The sequence below is a fragment of the Herpailurus yagouaroundi genome, unplaced genomic scaffold, assembly GCF_014898765.1.
Source record: "Herpailurus yagouaroundi ecotype Mexico unplaced genomic scaffold, PumYag 196, whole genome shotgun sequence".
Taxonomy (NCBI): Eukaryota; Metazoa; Chordata; class Mammalia; order Carnivora; family Felidae; genus Herpailurus; species Herpailurus yagouaroundi.
In genome coordinates this window covers 25,397,269-25,413,870 of record NW_024412427.1, presented here as the reverse complement: position 1 = coordinate 25,413,870, position 16,602 = coordinate 25,397,269, and the positions used below count along the sequence as shown (strand labels likewise).

At 40.6% G+C, this 16,602-nt stretch overlaps 1 protein-coding gene across 1 annotated transcript in view; it reads right to left on the bottom strand.

The window, feature by feature from the left end:
• ISM1 (isthmin 1) overlaps positions 1-16,492 on the bottom strand; it is a 72,227-nt gene extending 55,735 nt beyond the window's left edge. Inside the window, exon 1 of the mRNA XM_040447713.1 lies at positions 16,293-16,492. Within this exon, the coding sequence (XP_040303647.1) occupies positions 16,293-16,430 (138 nt within the window). The 5' untranslated portion in view covers positions 16,431-16,492. The remainder of the gene's footprint in view (positions 1-16,292) is intronic.
• Positions 16,493-16,602: the final 110 nt, after the last annotated feature.

Here is a 16,602-nt window from a genome sequence, read left to right as displayed (position 1 = left end):
AAAAAAAAATTAAAAAAGAAAAGAATAATGGATTAAACAGGAGGGGAAGCCTTGGGCCAGGATGACTTGGCAACTTTTGAAATGTTTTATCCCCTGTGGGCCAATGCACCACTGTAATACATGATTGCATATTGAAAGGATTGTTCTGGATTGTTTGGTTTTGAGCAGGCTGGTAAATTTTGACTGCAGAAGCCTCTTCCTCCACAAGATGGGCCAGATCCCAAGTTACACCAGGGACAGCCCATACGTTGTAAGGAATTTTACTTGCATGCTGCAGAACCTTATTCCCTCTTAGAAAGGGAACGAGGTTCTTTTCTCACAGTCATAAAACAACTCCATTCTTTTGTCACTCAGTATCCATAAGTACTAATAACTCCCTGAGACTTCCACACTTAAAGCTGTGTGAAGGAATGCTGTCCATGTTGGTATTAAGGGACTGCATAGAACTGATCCAGGCTTAGTTTGGGCTCAGTCCTTAAAAAAATGTGTACTCCACAAAGGGCAACTCCAAATAAGTTAATGAGTACTGGGATACAGACTTTGCCATTCTGCCTGACTTCAGTGAGGTGGCTGAAGTAGATCACCCCTCATCAAGGACTTTCCCAAGAACTTGCAAAGCCTAGGGAAAGGGTGGGAGCATAAAAATATAACTCAATTGGTCCAAAAAAAGTCACCATGTTGAATAGAAGGCTGTCAGACCAACGGCTAGACTTTTAGGAGTGTTTGGGCACATGTAACCACAGTGATGGAATGCTCACCTCACAGCGCTCTCAAAGGTATTCTTTTTTTTTTTTTTTAAGTTTTAAATTATTGCTTCTCTTTATTGTACACGGTGTCCTATAAAGAAGATATATGTCTACAATTGAGCTTTGAAAGAGGACCACGGGGCCAGTTCCATTTAAAGGGAATGAAGTCAAGCAGTAAATTTGCTGGTCATTCTTTTCATATGGACTGTATCTTAGTCAGCAGTTGGTCTTTGATGTCATAACAATAGCACTGGGCCATGGAGGCAGAGGAGGATCCTCATAACACCGAAACTAGTCCACATTCATTACAATTTGAAGACCAGTCTGCAGGGTAGTACACATCAGGGAGCAAAGAGAGTGGGCTCCAGGGCTTGTGGGTTGCCTTTCCCAGTGAAAAATGGCCATCTCTTCTGTACCGTCCACCCTGCCCACTGCATTTTTTACAGTATTTTTAATTGAAGTCTGATACACATATGGAAAATGCACATATATAACTATACAGCCCAGTGATATTTCATAAACTGAATGCATCTGTGTAGTCCACACTCACATCAAGAAACAGAACATTACTACCAGTGCCCCAGACAGCCCCTTTATGCTCCCTTCTAGTCACTTCCTTGACAAGGGTGACCAGTGTTCTCTCTTCTAGTTCTTCCTGGTTATTTTATATAAACAGAATCATCCATGTACTCCTTTGTGCCTGGCTTCTTTCAGTCAACATTACATTTGTGAAGTTGTACATGTTGTGACTAGTTGTTCGCTATCTGTGTGTGTACTTACTGATTATCTGTTCTACTGTTGATGGGCATTTCGCTGTTTCCAGTTTGGGGCTATTTAAATAGTGTTGCTCTGAGCATTCTTTTTCAGGGCTTGGAGTGCACATTTCTGTTGGGTATATTTCCAGGATGGGATTGCTGGCTCAGAGGGTACATTTATATTATTTTAATAGCTTGGAAACCAATTTTCCAAAGTGTTCATACCAGTTCACATTCCCTACAGGTGCTCCACCTTCTTGCCAACACTTGGATCTCTTCAGATTTGGGTTTTTTTTTTTCTCATTTTTTCTTTCAGGCAGCATATTATAGTGATTTCATATTTTCAGTGGTCATATATTTTTTTTCAACGTTTTTTATTTATTTTTGGGACAGAGAGAGACAGAGCATGAACGGGGGAGGGTCAGAGAGAGAGGGAGACACAGAATCGGAAACAGGCTCCAGGCTCTGAGCCATCAGCCCAGAGCCTGACGCGGGGCTCGAACTCAGGGACCGCGAGATCGTGACCTGGCTGAAGTCGGACGCTTAACCGACTGCGCCACCCAGGCGCCCCAGTGGTCATATATTTTTTAAAATTATTTTTTCCTTTCTATCTAGCTATCTACCTAGTCAGTGCTCAATTCTGTGACAATTGGCAAATTAATAAGCTATTAAGATAGCTGAAATGAGACTGGTTCCAACTCAACATCTGGGGTGCAAAGGGAGAAGAAATAGGGCACTGCAGGACATACCTGAAGTATAAGACACAGCCTACCAAAACAAAAACAAAACAGAAGATAAAATACACTGGGGATTTAGGGGAGTCAGGAACTTGGCAAGAATAACTGAAAAAGATCTGGAACCAGAGTGGCTGACTAGATATTAGCAATGTAGTACCATAAATAAAAACGGAAACATGATACTACTCTCACCTATGGGAAACATTTTAAAAAGCTGACTACTTGTTCCTCAGAAGACCTTGAGAAAATGGACTTTGTGACACATTGAAGAAAGGGAAAATTGGATTAGCCACAAGGAAGTTATCCTTCTGGCCAGCAACAGTCATTAAGAAAGCAGAATATACAGCTCAGAGAGTTCCTCAGGCTTCTGCCCCCAAGGCTTGTCCTGTTTCTCTTCTGTTATGTCTGAGAAAGGAAGGTAGGAAAGGGTGTCCCCCTTCATCAGGGAAGTGGTTGCAGGCTTAAATTGTTAAGGTTTGTGAGTGATGAATAACATATTTGCGGGCACAGTTCCATCCCTGCCATGGAGCACATGAATTTTAAGCAGTGAGACCGCACAAGGGAGGGCATTCAGAACGAAGACACACAGATATCGACGTGCATTTCTTGACTAACAAACAACCTTTGGTGGGTGGAATCCTGTGCTGGCAGAGAAATCCACAGCCTTTTCTACCTCTAGTTTCTCAGAGGCAGGGTCCTTCCGGCCTCACGCTTCCCCTCAGCCTGATGCTGGCTCAGAGTCAGGCTGGGCTGCTCCACACCACGGCCCTAGGTGATGGCTGGGTCCCACCAGAAGTGCTCATCACATCCATCCAGCATCTGCTTCCGCATGGTGGGTAGCATGGGGAGGGGGCTGCTGTTTAACCAGGAGGACAGCTGCTTTCCCAGTCTCTTCTCTCAAGCTGCCCCTGCTCTTTCTTTTCCTTTTCCCACATGGGAGCAGAAGCCAAGAATAGCCTTTTCAGAAGCATCACTGATTGGCGTGAGGCAGAATGTGTCAGCCACATGGAGCCAAGCCTGGACTACAGCAGTTCTGTGGTATCTTTCCCTCCACATGAGGTGCTCTGAACAATCAGATGTTAAACCTTGGTTCCCTCATATTGCTTTGCCTCAGTTTCTTCAGCTGCAAAATGGAGATAATCCCCATTGGGCTATTTTGAGTTAAAGGTGTAAATACATCTAACGTCTTTACAGCAGTGTCCGGCATAGAGTAAATGCTCAGTGTTAGCTTTTGCATCATCGTTATCGGTTTTGAAGATGAAGTTCACAAATTAGAATTATCCCATTAGGATGTCTATTCTTAGGTGAAGAAAATGAAATGCAGAGAGTTGAAGTGACTTGCCCAAGGTCACACAGCTCTATCATACCCATGAGTTAAACCATTCCTATACATCAAGGGTGGTTGGTCCTTGCAACATTATAAGTTCCCAGTGATTTATCTATTACTGTTATCCCATTTTACTGAACAGGACACAGAAGCAGAGAGAAACGTGAGACTTTTGCCTAAGGGTACACATGTTAGTGAGAAGCACAAGTGAACTTGAAACAAATCCAAAGCCCATGCCTTTTGCCACTCTGTCGGGCCTGGTGACTAGTTTGTGCTGAAGGGATAGTGTGGCCCAAGCAAAACCTTAAGAGTGCCCGTTGCCTCTGCCTTTCTGTGCATTTGATCATCATGAGAGGAACATGTGGCAGGTAGCTCACTGGTTGCAGAAGTATGGGAGACACATGGAAGAAACCCAGACCCAGCCCACAGGTTGCAATTTAGCCTGCCTAGATCTACTGAACCCCAGATGATCTGCAGACCCATCAGCATGAGAATACATGCTTATTGTTACAGCCACTGAGTTTGAGGGTACTTGGTCGTGCAGCATAATTGGGCAATAGATGAATAATACCTGACCTGTATTGAGTGTTTTCTGGGACTTGCGACTTGTAAGATACACATCTTGAATGGTGCTTCTTAAACGGTGACATGCATATATATGATGAGTCTGGGGCCCTTATAAAATGTAGATCCTGATTCAGTTGTTCTGGATAAGGCCTGAGATTCTAAGATCCCAGGAGATGCTGTTGCTGTTCCACAGAATGCACTCTGGGTGCAAAGGCAGAGCAGTCACCCCAAGCTTCTCATCTGTGTCTCCGAGCCACAGCTGCACCTGGTGAACATCGAGGCAGCAGATGGGTAAGGGAAGGACAGTCCCTGCCCTCCAATGAGAATTCTGGGTGGGTTTATAATACTGTGCACTCATAATGTCTGGCGTAGCCAGGAGATCAGCTCATATTAACATTTCCTCAACCCATTTCATGGGCTAAGGATTAGAATCACCTAATGAGATCTCCCCTTTTTTACTTTTTGCCCTTTCTACTTCCTGGAATTTGAAGGTTCATGGCAATAAAACTGGCGTCCAATTCGGGGCGCCTGGGTGGCTCAGTCGGTTAAGCATCTGACTTCGGCTCAGGTCATGATCTCGCGGTCCGTGGGTTCAAGCCCCGCGTCGGGCTCTGTGCTGATGGCTCAGAGCCTGGAGCCTGTTTCAGATTCTGTGTCTCCGTCTTTCTCTGACCCTCCCCTGTCCATGGTCTCTCTCTGTCTCAAAAATAAATAAATGTTAAAAAAAAAAAAAAACTGGCGTCCAATTCATTTGGGGGTCATAACCAATACCAGATTTCTAAGTCACAATGTAACTGAGTCCCCAGGCAAGAGATACCAAGTCTATTTCTGGTTTTCTTAAACTCTAGTCAGGGAAGGCCTGGGACAAGAAGATGAGGGGAGTGATGGACAGAAGCTTATGGAGGAAACTGAGTCTTCTGCTGGGACATCTTTCCAACCTGTTTTTCTGTCCAGCACCTAACTTTCCCTCTACCACCGTCACCTGGAGAATTGAGCCCCATGAAATTTCCATACTTCGGGCATCCTGGAAAAATAGGAGAATTCTCTGCAAAAAGAGAATCTCTTCTCTTCTTCCTTCCATTTTTCATAATACAATTGAGTCTTGAACAACAGGGGTCTGAATTGCATGAGTCCACTTATGTAGATTCTTATTGGTTTTGTTGATAAATACAGTATAGTTCTGTAAATGTATTTTCTCTTCCTTATGATTTGCTCAATAACATTTTCTTTTCTCTAGCTTGATTATAAGAATACAGTGTATAATATGTATAACATACAAAATATGTGTTAAGCAACTGTTTATGTTATCAGTAAGGCTTCTGGTCAACAGTAGCCTATTGGATGTTAAGTTTATGGGGAGTCAAAGTTATACGTGGATTTTTGACTGCATTGTTCGAGAATCAGTTGTATATTGCAGAACACAGTCTACAAATGGTTTAACTGTAAGAGGATCTCTTCCTGAGACTCAACGTCCAAATTCTCTGAAGTTTTCCAGTGGCATCCGTGGATCGTTACAGATCCCAAACATGTTATGTGAGTGCCTTAAAAAGATTGCCACAATTTCCTAATTAAGCTAAACATACACCTATCGTATGACCCAACCATTCTGCTAAGTATTCACACAGGAGAAATGAAAGCATATGTCCATGCAAAGACTTATACCTGAATATTCATAGCATTTTTATTTTAATAGGCCCAAATTGGAAACAGCCTAAATGTGCTTCAGTGGATGAGTGGATAAGCATGTTGTATGCATACAGTGCAATACTAATTGGCAATAAAAAGGATCAAACACTTTATACATAAAACATGGATGATTCTCAAAGTCATTATGGTGAGCGAAGAAGCTTGTTGTACTGTAAATTCTGTATGATGTTAGTTACATAAAAATCTAGGAAATGCAAAAGCTATAGTGACAGAAGGCAGCTCAGTGGCCCGGAGGTTGCTGGAGAATGAAGGAAGAATCGCAAAGGAGCACAAAGAAACTTTCAGAGATGATAGATTTATTCATTATCTTGATAGCAGTGCTGGTTTGACAGGTGTCAAAGACCACTGGATTGTTCACTTTAAATATGCATGGTTCCCTTTATGTCAATTACACCTCAATAAAGCTCTGTTTTTAAAAATAATAACACAACTGCCACTTTTCCCTCTATCTTCTTCCCACTGCTATCTCCAAGAGGCAGTTGGGAGCCAAGGCATGTTTTTCATTTGTTTCATTGGCATGGGCATGGATATTCTATCTAGATGCCTTTGGGAGTAAGTTAACACCTGGGGGGCTTATGGCATCATTTCCAGCTTCCCTGGATCCTTCATATAGATTCTAACCACATCTTGTTATTTTTGAAAATAGAGATGTGGTGTCTGGCAGGAAGTGGCCTATTGCATTCACAGACTACCTTCCTTTTTCCAGGTCACTTATGTGAACATCTGGGGATTGGAGCGCCCCAAACCGTGAGTCTGGCAGCCCAGGGTCCCAAACTTGAAGACAGGCCCTGCAGCACTGTCTCTGCCAGGGGGTAAAGGGGTACTGCTCTGTTACAGAGGTATATCAGTCCCAGACAGTGCTCTATGCAAGATGACTTGGTTTACTAAAGTGTGCATGGGTCAGACCAAGAGGAAGAAGGAGTAATTAATCCACTGTTTTTTTATCTACTCAGTTTACAGAAACAACTTTTCAGTGACACATGCTGGTCAGTGCTTGGGGAGTTGATGAAGCTACATTTATCAAGGCATCTGGGCCTCTGCCTTTTTAAGGCATTAGATGACAATCCCATATATATTTAAGGACTTTCTATTGTTGCTCACTCTCCTACCTAAAATAGCACACAAGCACAGAATCAGGCTCTCAGGAGAGAAAAGACCAGTTATCTCTTTATACACCAGCAATTTGAGGGTTTGCCCAGGCCTGATCTTTCCCATTCCTACAATTTTGGAATTCCCTCTGTTCCCAGCTGCTCTGGGAGGGCATAGCATGGCCTGATTCTGTTGCTGCCCATAGCATGTACCTTTCTGAGACTAACAGGCCTCAACCTTGTTAATGATGGCAAGAAGCAGCAGGTGCCTCATGGAAACTCTGCCCCATAGCTTTCCTATACCATCACTATCTAGAAAAGTGGTCACTATCCCCATGCCTAATGTGTGAGTAGTGCTTCATTTAGTTTGGGTTCTCCCACAAGGAAACTGAGACAAAGAGCAAGTAGTATATTTGGGAGATGATCCCAGAAAGCTTTGGTAGGGGAAAAGGAAAGAAGGCAGAGAAGGGAGAAGCCATAAAGTTATGTTATCAAGACAATGACCACAGTGGGCAGTGAGTGTTTAGTCCCAAGAGGAACACTGGCCACTAGCATATTGACTTTATTAGCATTGTATTTCATCTAAAATATGGACTCATCAGCCACAGAAAGAAGGAAATTAAATTTTATCTTTTATGTTCATGGCTTCTTATGAAGTTCTTACTGAAGTGGAGCACAGAAAAGATTTAAATAAAATGCAAAATGAGATCTGTTTCTTAATAGCATACTCCTCCATTACTTCATAAACTCACTGCATATAATCTGGGCATTAAAATGACACCCCTAACTCATCCTCTGAAGAATCTTCTGTCCTTTAGGAAATGAATACAGAGGGATACCCTAGCTGTCACTGAAGACAGAAGCTTCATCACCATCTTTTTTTTTTTTTTTATAGATTAAAAAATCCTGAGCCAAGGTTTGCAGAAGATGTTCTCAGAAGATGAAAGAGAAATGAGAGGACCACAGAAACCATTAAAATGCTATAAAATAAGACCAATGCAAACAAGTTGAAAAAAAGATTGAGATAATCAAATCTGGAGAAGACAGAGAAACTATTAAATAATAGACTTCAAATCCTACATGAGATGGTTTTTGAAAAGTTAATGAATAGTGGGGGAAAAAGGCAAACATGAAATAAAGATGTAGCATAAAAGATTCAAAGGACACATCAGAGGGAAAATATTGTGACACTGAGGGTTTTTAAAAGACACAGAATATGGTGGGATTCTTTCCTTTGGAAGCTTTAAAACCAAAATAGATTCTTCTTTACTGAATGGATAGTTCTCATGACTTCAAAGATGAATGATCAAGACTCAAAGATCAATGCCTTTTAGAATATGGCTGGCAAAGAAAGAACAAAGGGGCTACACAAACAATAAAACTTCCTTTTGGTTTGTATACAGGAAAACTAAATTAAGAAATAAAATTATAGTGTTTCAGTTCAAGGTGGCAGATCAGGCATTTTCATTTACTTCTTTTCCCTCTCCAAATTCTACTGAAAAGGCAGCTGAAATACAAATAAGTAAATAAATCCAGAACAGACGTGTAAAGCAGAGAAGTTTCACCTACAGAAGAAGGAATGATTTCTAGTTGACATGAAATAAATTGTATCCAACTGTATCCAACTAAAGGAGTTGAGAAAAAGTGAGTTTCTTTAGAGGAATTCTTATAATAATATCAAGAATAGAAGCTGTGTCAGTTGTACTACTAGGTATTTACTCACATGACATGAAAATATATGTTCACAGAAAGGCCTGTACAAGAATGTTACCATGGTCTTTTAAAAAAATATATCCAACGCATGGGAAATGATCAAAATGTTTACCAATGGGGGAGATAGAGAAATAAATTATGATATAGTTATACAATGGAATACAACTCACCAATAAAAAAGAGAAATCTACTGATACACACACCAATACAAAAAAATCCCCAAAACATGTTGAGCAAAAGAAGCCAGAGACACACACAGAAAATTGCACACCTGTGATGCCATCTACATGAAGATCTGGAACAGGCAAACTAATTGTGATGAGAGGAGTCAGACCCTGGTTGCCTCTGGGAGGAATGAACTGCCAATAAAGATTCACAAGAAGGCTTTCTGGGATGATGTAGACATTCTATATCCTAATTTTGATGGTGGCTACATGGGCATATACAATCGTCAACAATGGAACTGAACTTTTAAGATTATTTTATTGTATGTAAATTATTCATTACTTTTAAAAACTTAAAAAATTCTAAGAGAGAGAAAAACGAGAGTAAAAAGGAAGAGGAAAAGGAGAGGAGGGGAGAAGAAGGAGGGAAGAGAAGAGAAGAGGCAAGGATATAGAAGTTAGAAAAAGGTGAGGACAGGAAACTGATTAAACAGTGGATAAGCAAGGAGATTACTCAAGAAATGTTCTCATGACGAAGACAAACTTGGGGCTTCAGATTTAAAGGGTCCACTGAGTGCCAACCAGAACAAACTACTAAAGTCTTAAATCTAAACACAACATGATGACATTTCTGAACATTATGAATAAGTGAAAAATCCTAAAAGCTTCTAGTTTAAAAAAATAGCCAGCTACAAAGACATAGCATCTGATTTTGAATGAAACATGAGCTGATGTAATAAAATTGGATTTTATCTTCAAAATTCTGAGGGGAAACAGTATGGAACATGGCCAACTGCCAAATTAGCATGTAAGTGTGAGAACCAAATAAAGATATGTTAAAAAATTTAGGATCTCAGAGAGTTTAGCCTTTGATAAAACCTTCCTAAAATAACTTTTTGAGAATGTTTTCCAACAAAATAAAAGATGAAAATATGAGATTCAAGTAGCAGCAACAGCCAGTAAAGAAATAAGTAAATTTTATAGTTATGTCTAGATAATTATTAGAAACATAAATGAAACTGCTAAGAAATTATTCCTAAGAGTTATAATGAAAAAGAAAGAAGGAAGGAAAGAAAGAAAGAAAGAAAGAAAGAAAGAAAGAAAGAAAGAAAGAAGAAAAAAGAAATAGAAAGAAGAATAATTTAGCCTAAATATTCAGATAATATGATTAAAAGCTGAGAGATACACAGGACACAGAGAGAAACAGAATATCAGAATCTTGTTTTTGGAGGCTTTAGGTTATAAATACGGATTGATTCTCAGCACTGATAAAAAGTGTAAGTTCAAATCTGTTAAAATGTTGAGAATAACAGCAATAGAACACTTTCAATACTTGAGGAAAAATGAACAAAGTAAATAGTATTTAAGTACTTATTGAATGTTTAAGTGCTAAGCTCTGATAAATTACTTAGTATGCATTCAGTGTTTTAATTTTTACAACAGCACCAGGAAATAGCTATTATATATATAATTTACAGATGAGGAAATTAATATAAAGGCTAAGTCTCTTGCCAAAGTTTACACAGATAAATTGGAGAGTAAGAGGCAAAATGGAAAAAATTGTGGAAATTTGAAAATACTACACAAAATGGGAAAAATATCTTCAAATCTATCAGTAATCACAACAAATATAAATGAGTTAAATTCATCGATGTGTTGCATGGAAACAGAAAATTGAGCTATCAGTTATTAATAAGAGAGCTATTTAAATAAAAAAAAAGTTAGACAATGTTTTAAAGTAAAGGTTGGAAAAGGACATTCGACAAATCTCAAAAGAAAAAGAAATAAAACAAGAGTTGCAACATTAATATCAGACAAAAAAGTATTCAAGACAAAAGTCAATAAAATGATAAATAAGGAATTTCATCTTGATAAAATATAACCACCAAAAAAGGTTATTTTATGTCCTAACACCATGGATTCGAGACAAGTAAAGCAAAAATTAATGGGATAATGAGAGACAGAAAAATCAACAACAGTAGGATAAAAGTGAAATTAATTTTCTTGAGAAATCAGTAAAATAGCGGACAGTAAATAAATCAAGTTGGAGGGTTTTCAAAATATAATCAACAATCTTGATCTGATAGGTTTTATAAAGAGATCCAAGAGTGTGCATCATAAAACATAAAGAATATACAGTTATGAAATATTTGCAAAATATGCTTGTACTATGTATAAACTTTATAGTGATAAAGTATAATTTATCAGTTTATAAAAATATATAATTTTCTGGGAAAACATAATTTATCAAAATTGACTCAAGAAAATTTATATTATCTGAATAGACTACTAGCCATGGATTAACATGGAATGATAATCAGTAATCTCAAGCAAAGAGGTACCAAGCCTAAAAGCACTTATGAATGAATTCTAACAACCTCATAAGAAAGAGATGATTATTATTTAAAGTGCTAAAGTGAAAAAAAAATGAAGATTTTAACCTCATCCCATGGAACTCTAATGATACACTATTGAAATGGATACTGCTAGCTTTCATGCTCGCACCAAGAAAACTGTAAGCATATATTTCTATAACTTTCCTATATTCTAGAACTAACAAATTGGAGACTATAACAACAAAAAATAAAACCCTATCCACAATAGGAAACAAACCTAGGTATGATAGGACAAGTGGCTATTCACTTGGACAAAAACCAAAGTTGTATCTTCATCTTAAACCTTAAACCCACAAATAACTTCAAAGCAGACTCTTGTTCTAAACAACAGCAGCCAACAACAATAAGGAACTATAAAACTGTTAGAACAAAATATATTTAAAGATTCTGACAATCTTTATTTGAGGAACCTTTTTGTAAGTAAAGCAAGACAACCGAAAATCATAAAAGGATTCAGAGTTGATTACATTCAAAACAGAAAGTTTTTTGGGGCACCTGGGTGGCTCAGTGAGTTAAGCATCAGACTTTTGCTCAGGTCATGATCTCATGGTTTGTGAGTTTGGGCCCTGCGCTGGGCTCTGTTCTGACAGCTCAGAGCCTGCTTCAGATTCTGTGTCTCCCTCTCTCTCTCCCTCTCCCCCTCCCCGATTCATGCTCTGTTTCTCTCTCTCTCAAAAATAAATAAGACATTACAAAAAATAAATAAAGTAGAAAGTTTTTCATGACCAAAGGCAGCATAAACAATATTAAAAGGTGAGTGCAAGATTGGTCTAAACATTTACAAAGCATATGAGACAAAAAATGAATATGGTAGATATTTGCAAACATAGCCACAGTAATTTCTCCCATTGCTATACACACATTCCTTTGCAATATTACTTTTCTGGTCCTCCAATCAAGAGGAGTCTATTCCCTGTGCCCTAGACTCTGAGATGGCCCAGTGATTTATTTGGCTCATAGAATGTAGCTGAAGTTGTACAAGTTCTTCAAGAGGCTTTGCAACTTCTGCTTTTACTCTCTTGCTGCTCTAAGTCCACCACGTCAGGCTCTGTGGGCTAGGTTCCTTGAAGATGAAAGACTCTGTGGAGACAGAGCCTAGGTGACAGCCAGCATCATCCATCAGACATATGAGTGAGGTCATCCTGGACTATCAAGCTCATGTCAAGCGAACACTAGGCTAGAGCCACATGAGTAATTCCAGGTGAGATCAGCAGAAGAACCACCCAGCTGAGCCTGGAGCAAGTTTTCTTGATGAGCTAACAAAGCCATGAAACAAGAAATACAATGGCTGTTGACTTGAATCAGAGCTGGGAGTCTTTCTGCTGAATAGGAACAAGAACTTGGGCTCCAGTATCAGCCTGCCTGGTTCTGAAGCTCGGCCCTGTCCCCATCACAGCTGTGTGGCCTTGGGCAAGTTACTCAAATCTCTCCAGGCCTCAGTTTCCTCATCTATAAAATGAGTATACAAAGACTCAAATTCTCTGTCAATCCCACAGAATCATTGTAGGAAACGTAGTTGTATTAAATACAAATAAATGTTGCTTTTGCTTCTACTGCTATAAATGGCTCTGATGACCTCTTCAGTACCAGAAGCTAAGTTGTTTTACTGAAGGCAAGTAGAGTGATAAAGGGAGAAAGAGCTCATAAAGACAGTAGTTAGGAGATAGAGAACAAAGACACTAAGTTACATTTCAGAGTTTGGGTTGCTTTAATGGCATTGTAAAAATAATCAATTTGATGGTTTATAATACTTGCTTATATCTCACTGTCTTAATAAATTCTAACTTTCCTATTAAAATCTGTAGAAATTTATGGTTTTAAATCTGACTGAGATTCAGTAGAGAGGTAGTCATGTGAATTTCAAATAAAAGAAATATAATAATAGTTGTTATTATTGCCTGGGGATTCTATATTTTGGGATGTTCTATCTTCCAGACTGCTTTTATTATATATCATTGTTTTCTGACTATTATTAAAGACCTCAAAGAACTAGTCTGCGTCTCTGAACATGAGACACTTATTTCAATGAAGAGCTTAGATTTCATTCAAAAGTGAAAAAAGTTAATGTTTCTGTACATTTTTATGCAGCTGTTGCAGACAACCAGACAATTTCTTATCAGATATTTTTAAATATTCAAAATGGTGTGACGACTAACATCATTGGTTTCATGAGCCACTTGAAATATAGTGCTTCTAGGTGGGCAACCTTGGACAAGTTACCTAACCTCAGTTCTTTTAGTTGAATCAAGAATAATGATAGTGCCTGATTCACAAGACTTTTGTTGATATATGTAAACTGCTAAGGACAGTGCCTGACACATAAAAGACACTTGAGAAATCTTAGTCATGACTGTTGTTATTCTTACTACTATTTTATTGGGTGTCCTTAATAATGTCAAAACAACCAGATCTTAAATAAGGGAGTATCTCTTCTTAAATGACCCCAAAGATATTACAGTTTGGGTAAATAAACGAACCATGTTTATTTCTCACTCCAACCTCATATTTTAGAATATTTTAAGCAGAAATAACAAGAACAATCATGTAGTCTAGGGACTGATTAACTTCCTGGTTACAAAGAATGAATTTAGCAGCTTAAAATATCACAGAACCAACACATTTAAATGGATTTTGAGATGGGTTACACATGTCCAGTAAACAGAAAGAATATAGTGTCTGCAGTTTTGTTTTTAAATACACCTGCTACTAGTGAATTCAGTGTCCTGGGCTGAAAACAATAACCTAAATGTTTTTTGCAGACCTCCTCACTTGGTGGGACATATTCTCTCTCTCTCCATTTGAATGGTAAGATCTTTGGAGAGCCAGAGAAATAACTTTAGTCAGGAAGAATATAAAACTTTTATAATAACAAATTACAAAAGAGAGTAAAATTATGAACCAAACTGTTAAACTCATCATTCTGCCCGGATAAGTGCATTGAGTGGACAGAATAATCAAACACTATTGCAACATAAGCTGAAGCTGGTGGATTAGCAGCTGCTTGGGACCCAAGATACTCCTAGGAGCATTACTCCTTCTAAATCCCCCATTTCTTTTGCCCTCTTGGGGAACTTCTTCAGCCAAAGGCCCCTTTGAGAATTTAATCCACTTCCCCTTTGCAGCTGCCACTTCCACCAGCTGCTTCTCTCATTACCTTACTGTTCAGGCAGAAAAGGCCAACCCCAGGTTATTCTAATGATAGCAAACACCTCATAAAGAAATCTGCCAAATTTACTTTTCCATAGAACATCATTTTTATAGCTTTTCATGAGTCCATGAGGAAAGAAAGCATCATGTATAAAATATGACTTCCAGAAATCTTGAAGATATTAAGAATTATGCCGGCAGTCGTAGACTGGTGGGTGTCGCACCATCTACAGAATGGGAGTGTCTTCCATTTCCCCAAAGGAATCCAGTAAGTCTGTCATTGTACCTGTTTGCCCACAGAAGACGGGCAGGCCCCACAAATTTAGAACATCTTCAGAGATGCCCCAAATTAAAATTTCTTTTTAATGGGTATTTATTTCAAGAGAGAGACAGAGAAAGAGAGAGAGAGAGAGAGAGAGAGAGAGAGAGAGAGAGAGAGAGAGAATGTAAGGGAGGGGCACAGAGAGAGGGATACACAGAATCTGAAGCAGGCTCCAGGCTCCAAGCTGTCAGCACAGAGCCCTATGCTGGGCTTGAACTCACAAACTGAGAGATCATGATCTCAGCTGAAGTTGGTCGACCAACCCAGAATGAGCTACCCAGGTGCCCCAGAAATGTCCCAAATTTAAAAGAACTGTAGGCTCTGGGTGTATTCTTTTCCATTCCTGGTTTTGTATTTGTATGCAAGGATCACCTTGCTTTAGTCTATAACATCCTGGCAGAGAGAAAACTTGGTATAAGTAATCAAGAGTTTGGAATGCATGAAAATTGGCTAGTTTCCTAATCTCTCTGTGCCTTAGTTTTTGCATTTGTAAAGGGGGCATATTAACAGTATAGTACCTCATTAAATCAATGAAATTCTGTAAAGCACTTAATACAGTGGCACATAGCAAGCACTACAGAAATATTTAAGTGAATTCTCTAACCATTTTTTTCATAAAAATTACATTAAAAAGTACATTAGCAGGGGCAATGGTTGTAAAGTCCTTTGGGAACAATGAATACTACTTATCTCCACACTGCAGAGCAAAGAGTTTAAAAGAGCTGGTTTGAGGAAGAGATTTTAGGAGGCAGAAAATTACCGAGGCTTCCTGGGAAAATCCTTGCTGACTTCTACCCATGCTCCAAGTTGACAGTTGTAACACTCAAGGAAAAACGCTTTCCAGGGCAGTGACAAGAAATCTATACCTGAGCAATCCTTTATTCGGAAAACATAATTAACCTTGTGTCTGGAGCCCCCTCACTTCTCCCCAAAGGCGACCCCCTCTCCAGCCTTGGAGCGCAACGGATGCTCAGAATCTCATTCCTAAAGCGACCCACAAGAGGGGCAGAACGCTGAAAGTCTTTACTATATTTTTAAAAGCCCCAGGTGACTCGGGCCCCAAGCACGACAGGTGGCTTGACTCCGCCCCCTCCGCAAGGCTGGGGAGGGACGTGGGAGGCACGTGGACCGCGCGGGAAAACAGGGTGTCTGGCCATTTTCCTCCGGGACATTATTTCCTGACCCTTGGCGATGCTTTCTGAAGGGGCAGACTCCCTGGGGTTCTTTCTCCCAAACCCAGTTTGGGGGTATTACCCTATAGTTAAGAGTCTCCTGCCGTTCCCCTCACCCCCCAGAGTGACATTACTCAGCCACTAAAGGGCAATCAAAGACTGTCAGCACCCCAAAAGAAACACATACCAAGCCGCCCATCCCAAGCCTCGCACCCCCAGGTACCTGACCTGTGAAAAACCTGGAGGACAGCATCTGCCAGACCTCAATACGGGGTTCAGTCTCCAGGCACGCAACCCCACTCCGTCTCTGCCTAAGACAGGTTATCCCCGCAAGACCGTTGGTCTTTGGTGGGGCGGGGGACCCGCCCCCTCGCATCCAGCCTGCGCTTGCTCAGCACCCTGCCACCCGGTCCCCGCTGCCACGCGCGCCCCTCTCTGGCGGCGCACTCACCTGCAGCTGCGTCCGGCTGGCGTTGCCCGCGGCCGCGTCCGGCCCGTCAGCGGCTCCCGAACCGCGCAGCACTGTGATGTGCAGCGTGAGCAGCAGCAGCCCCAGCAGCAGCAACAGCTCGGCCGCCAGACGCACCATCCTCTTGAGGCGCGCGGCTTTAGGACCCGGCGCGGCGGGCGGCGGCGGCGGCGCCGGGGGAGGCGGAGTTGGAGCCCGGGAGCCCGGCAGCGCGGCTCCCGCCTCGGCCCCCGCTGGGCCCCCGCCCCCCGGGCCCGCGGGGCTGGCAAAAGCCCCAGGTGACTCGGGCCCC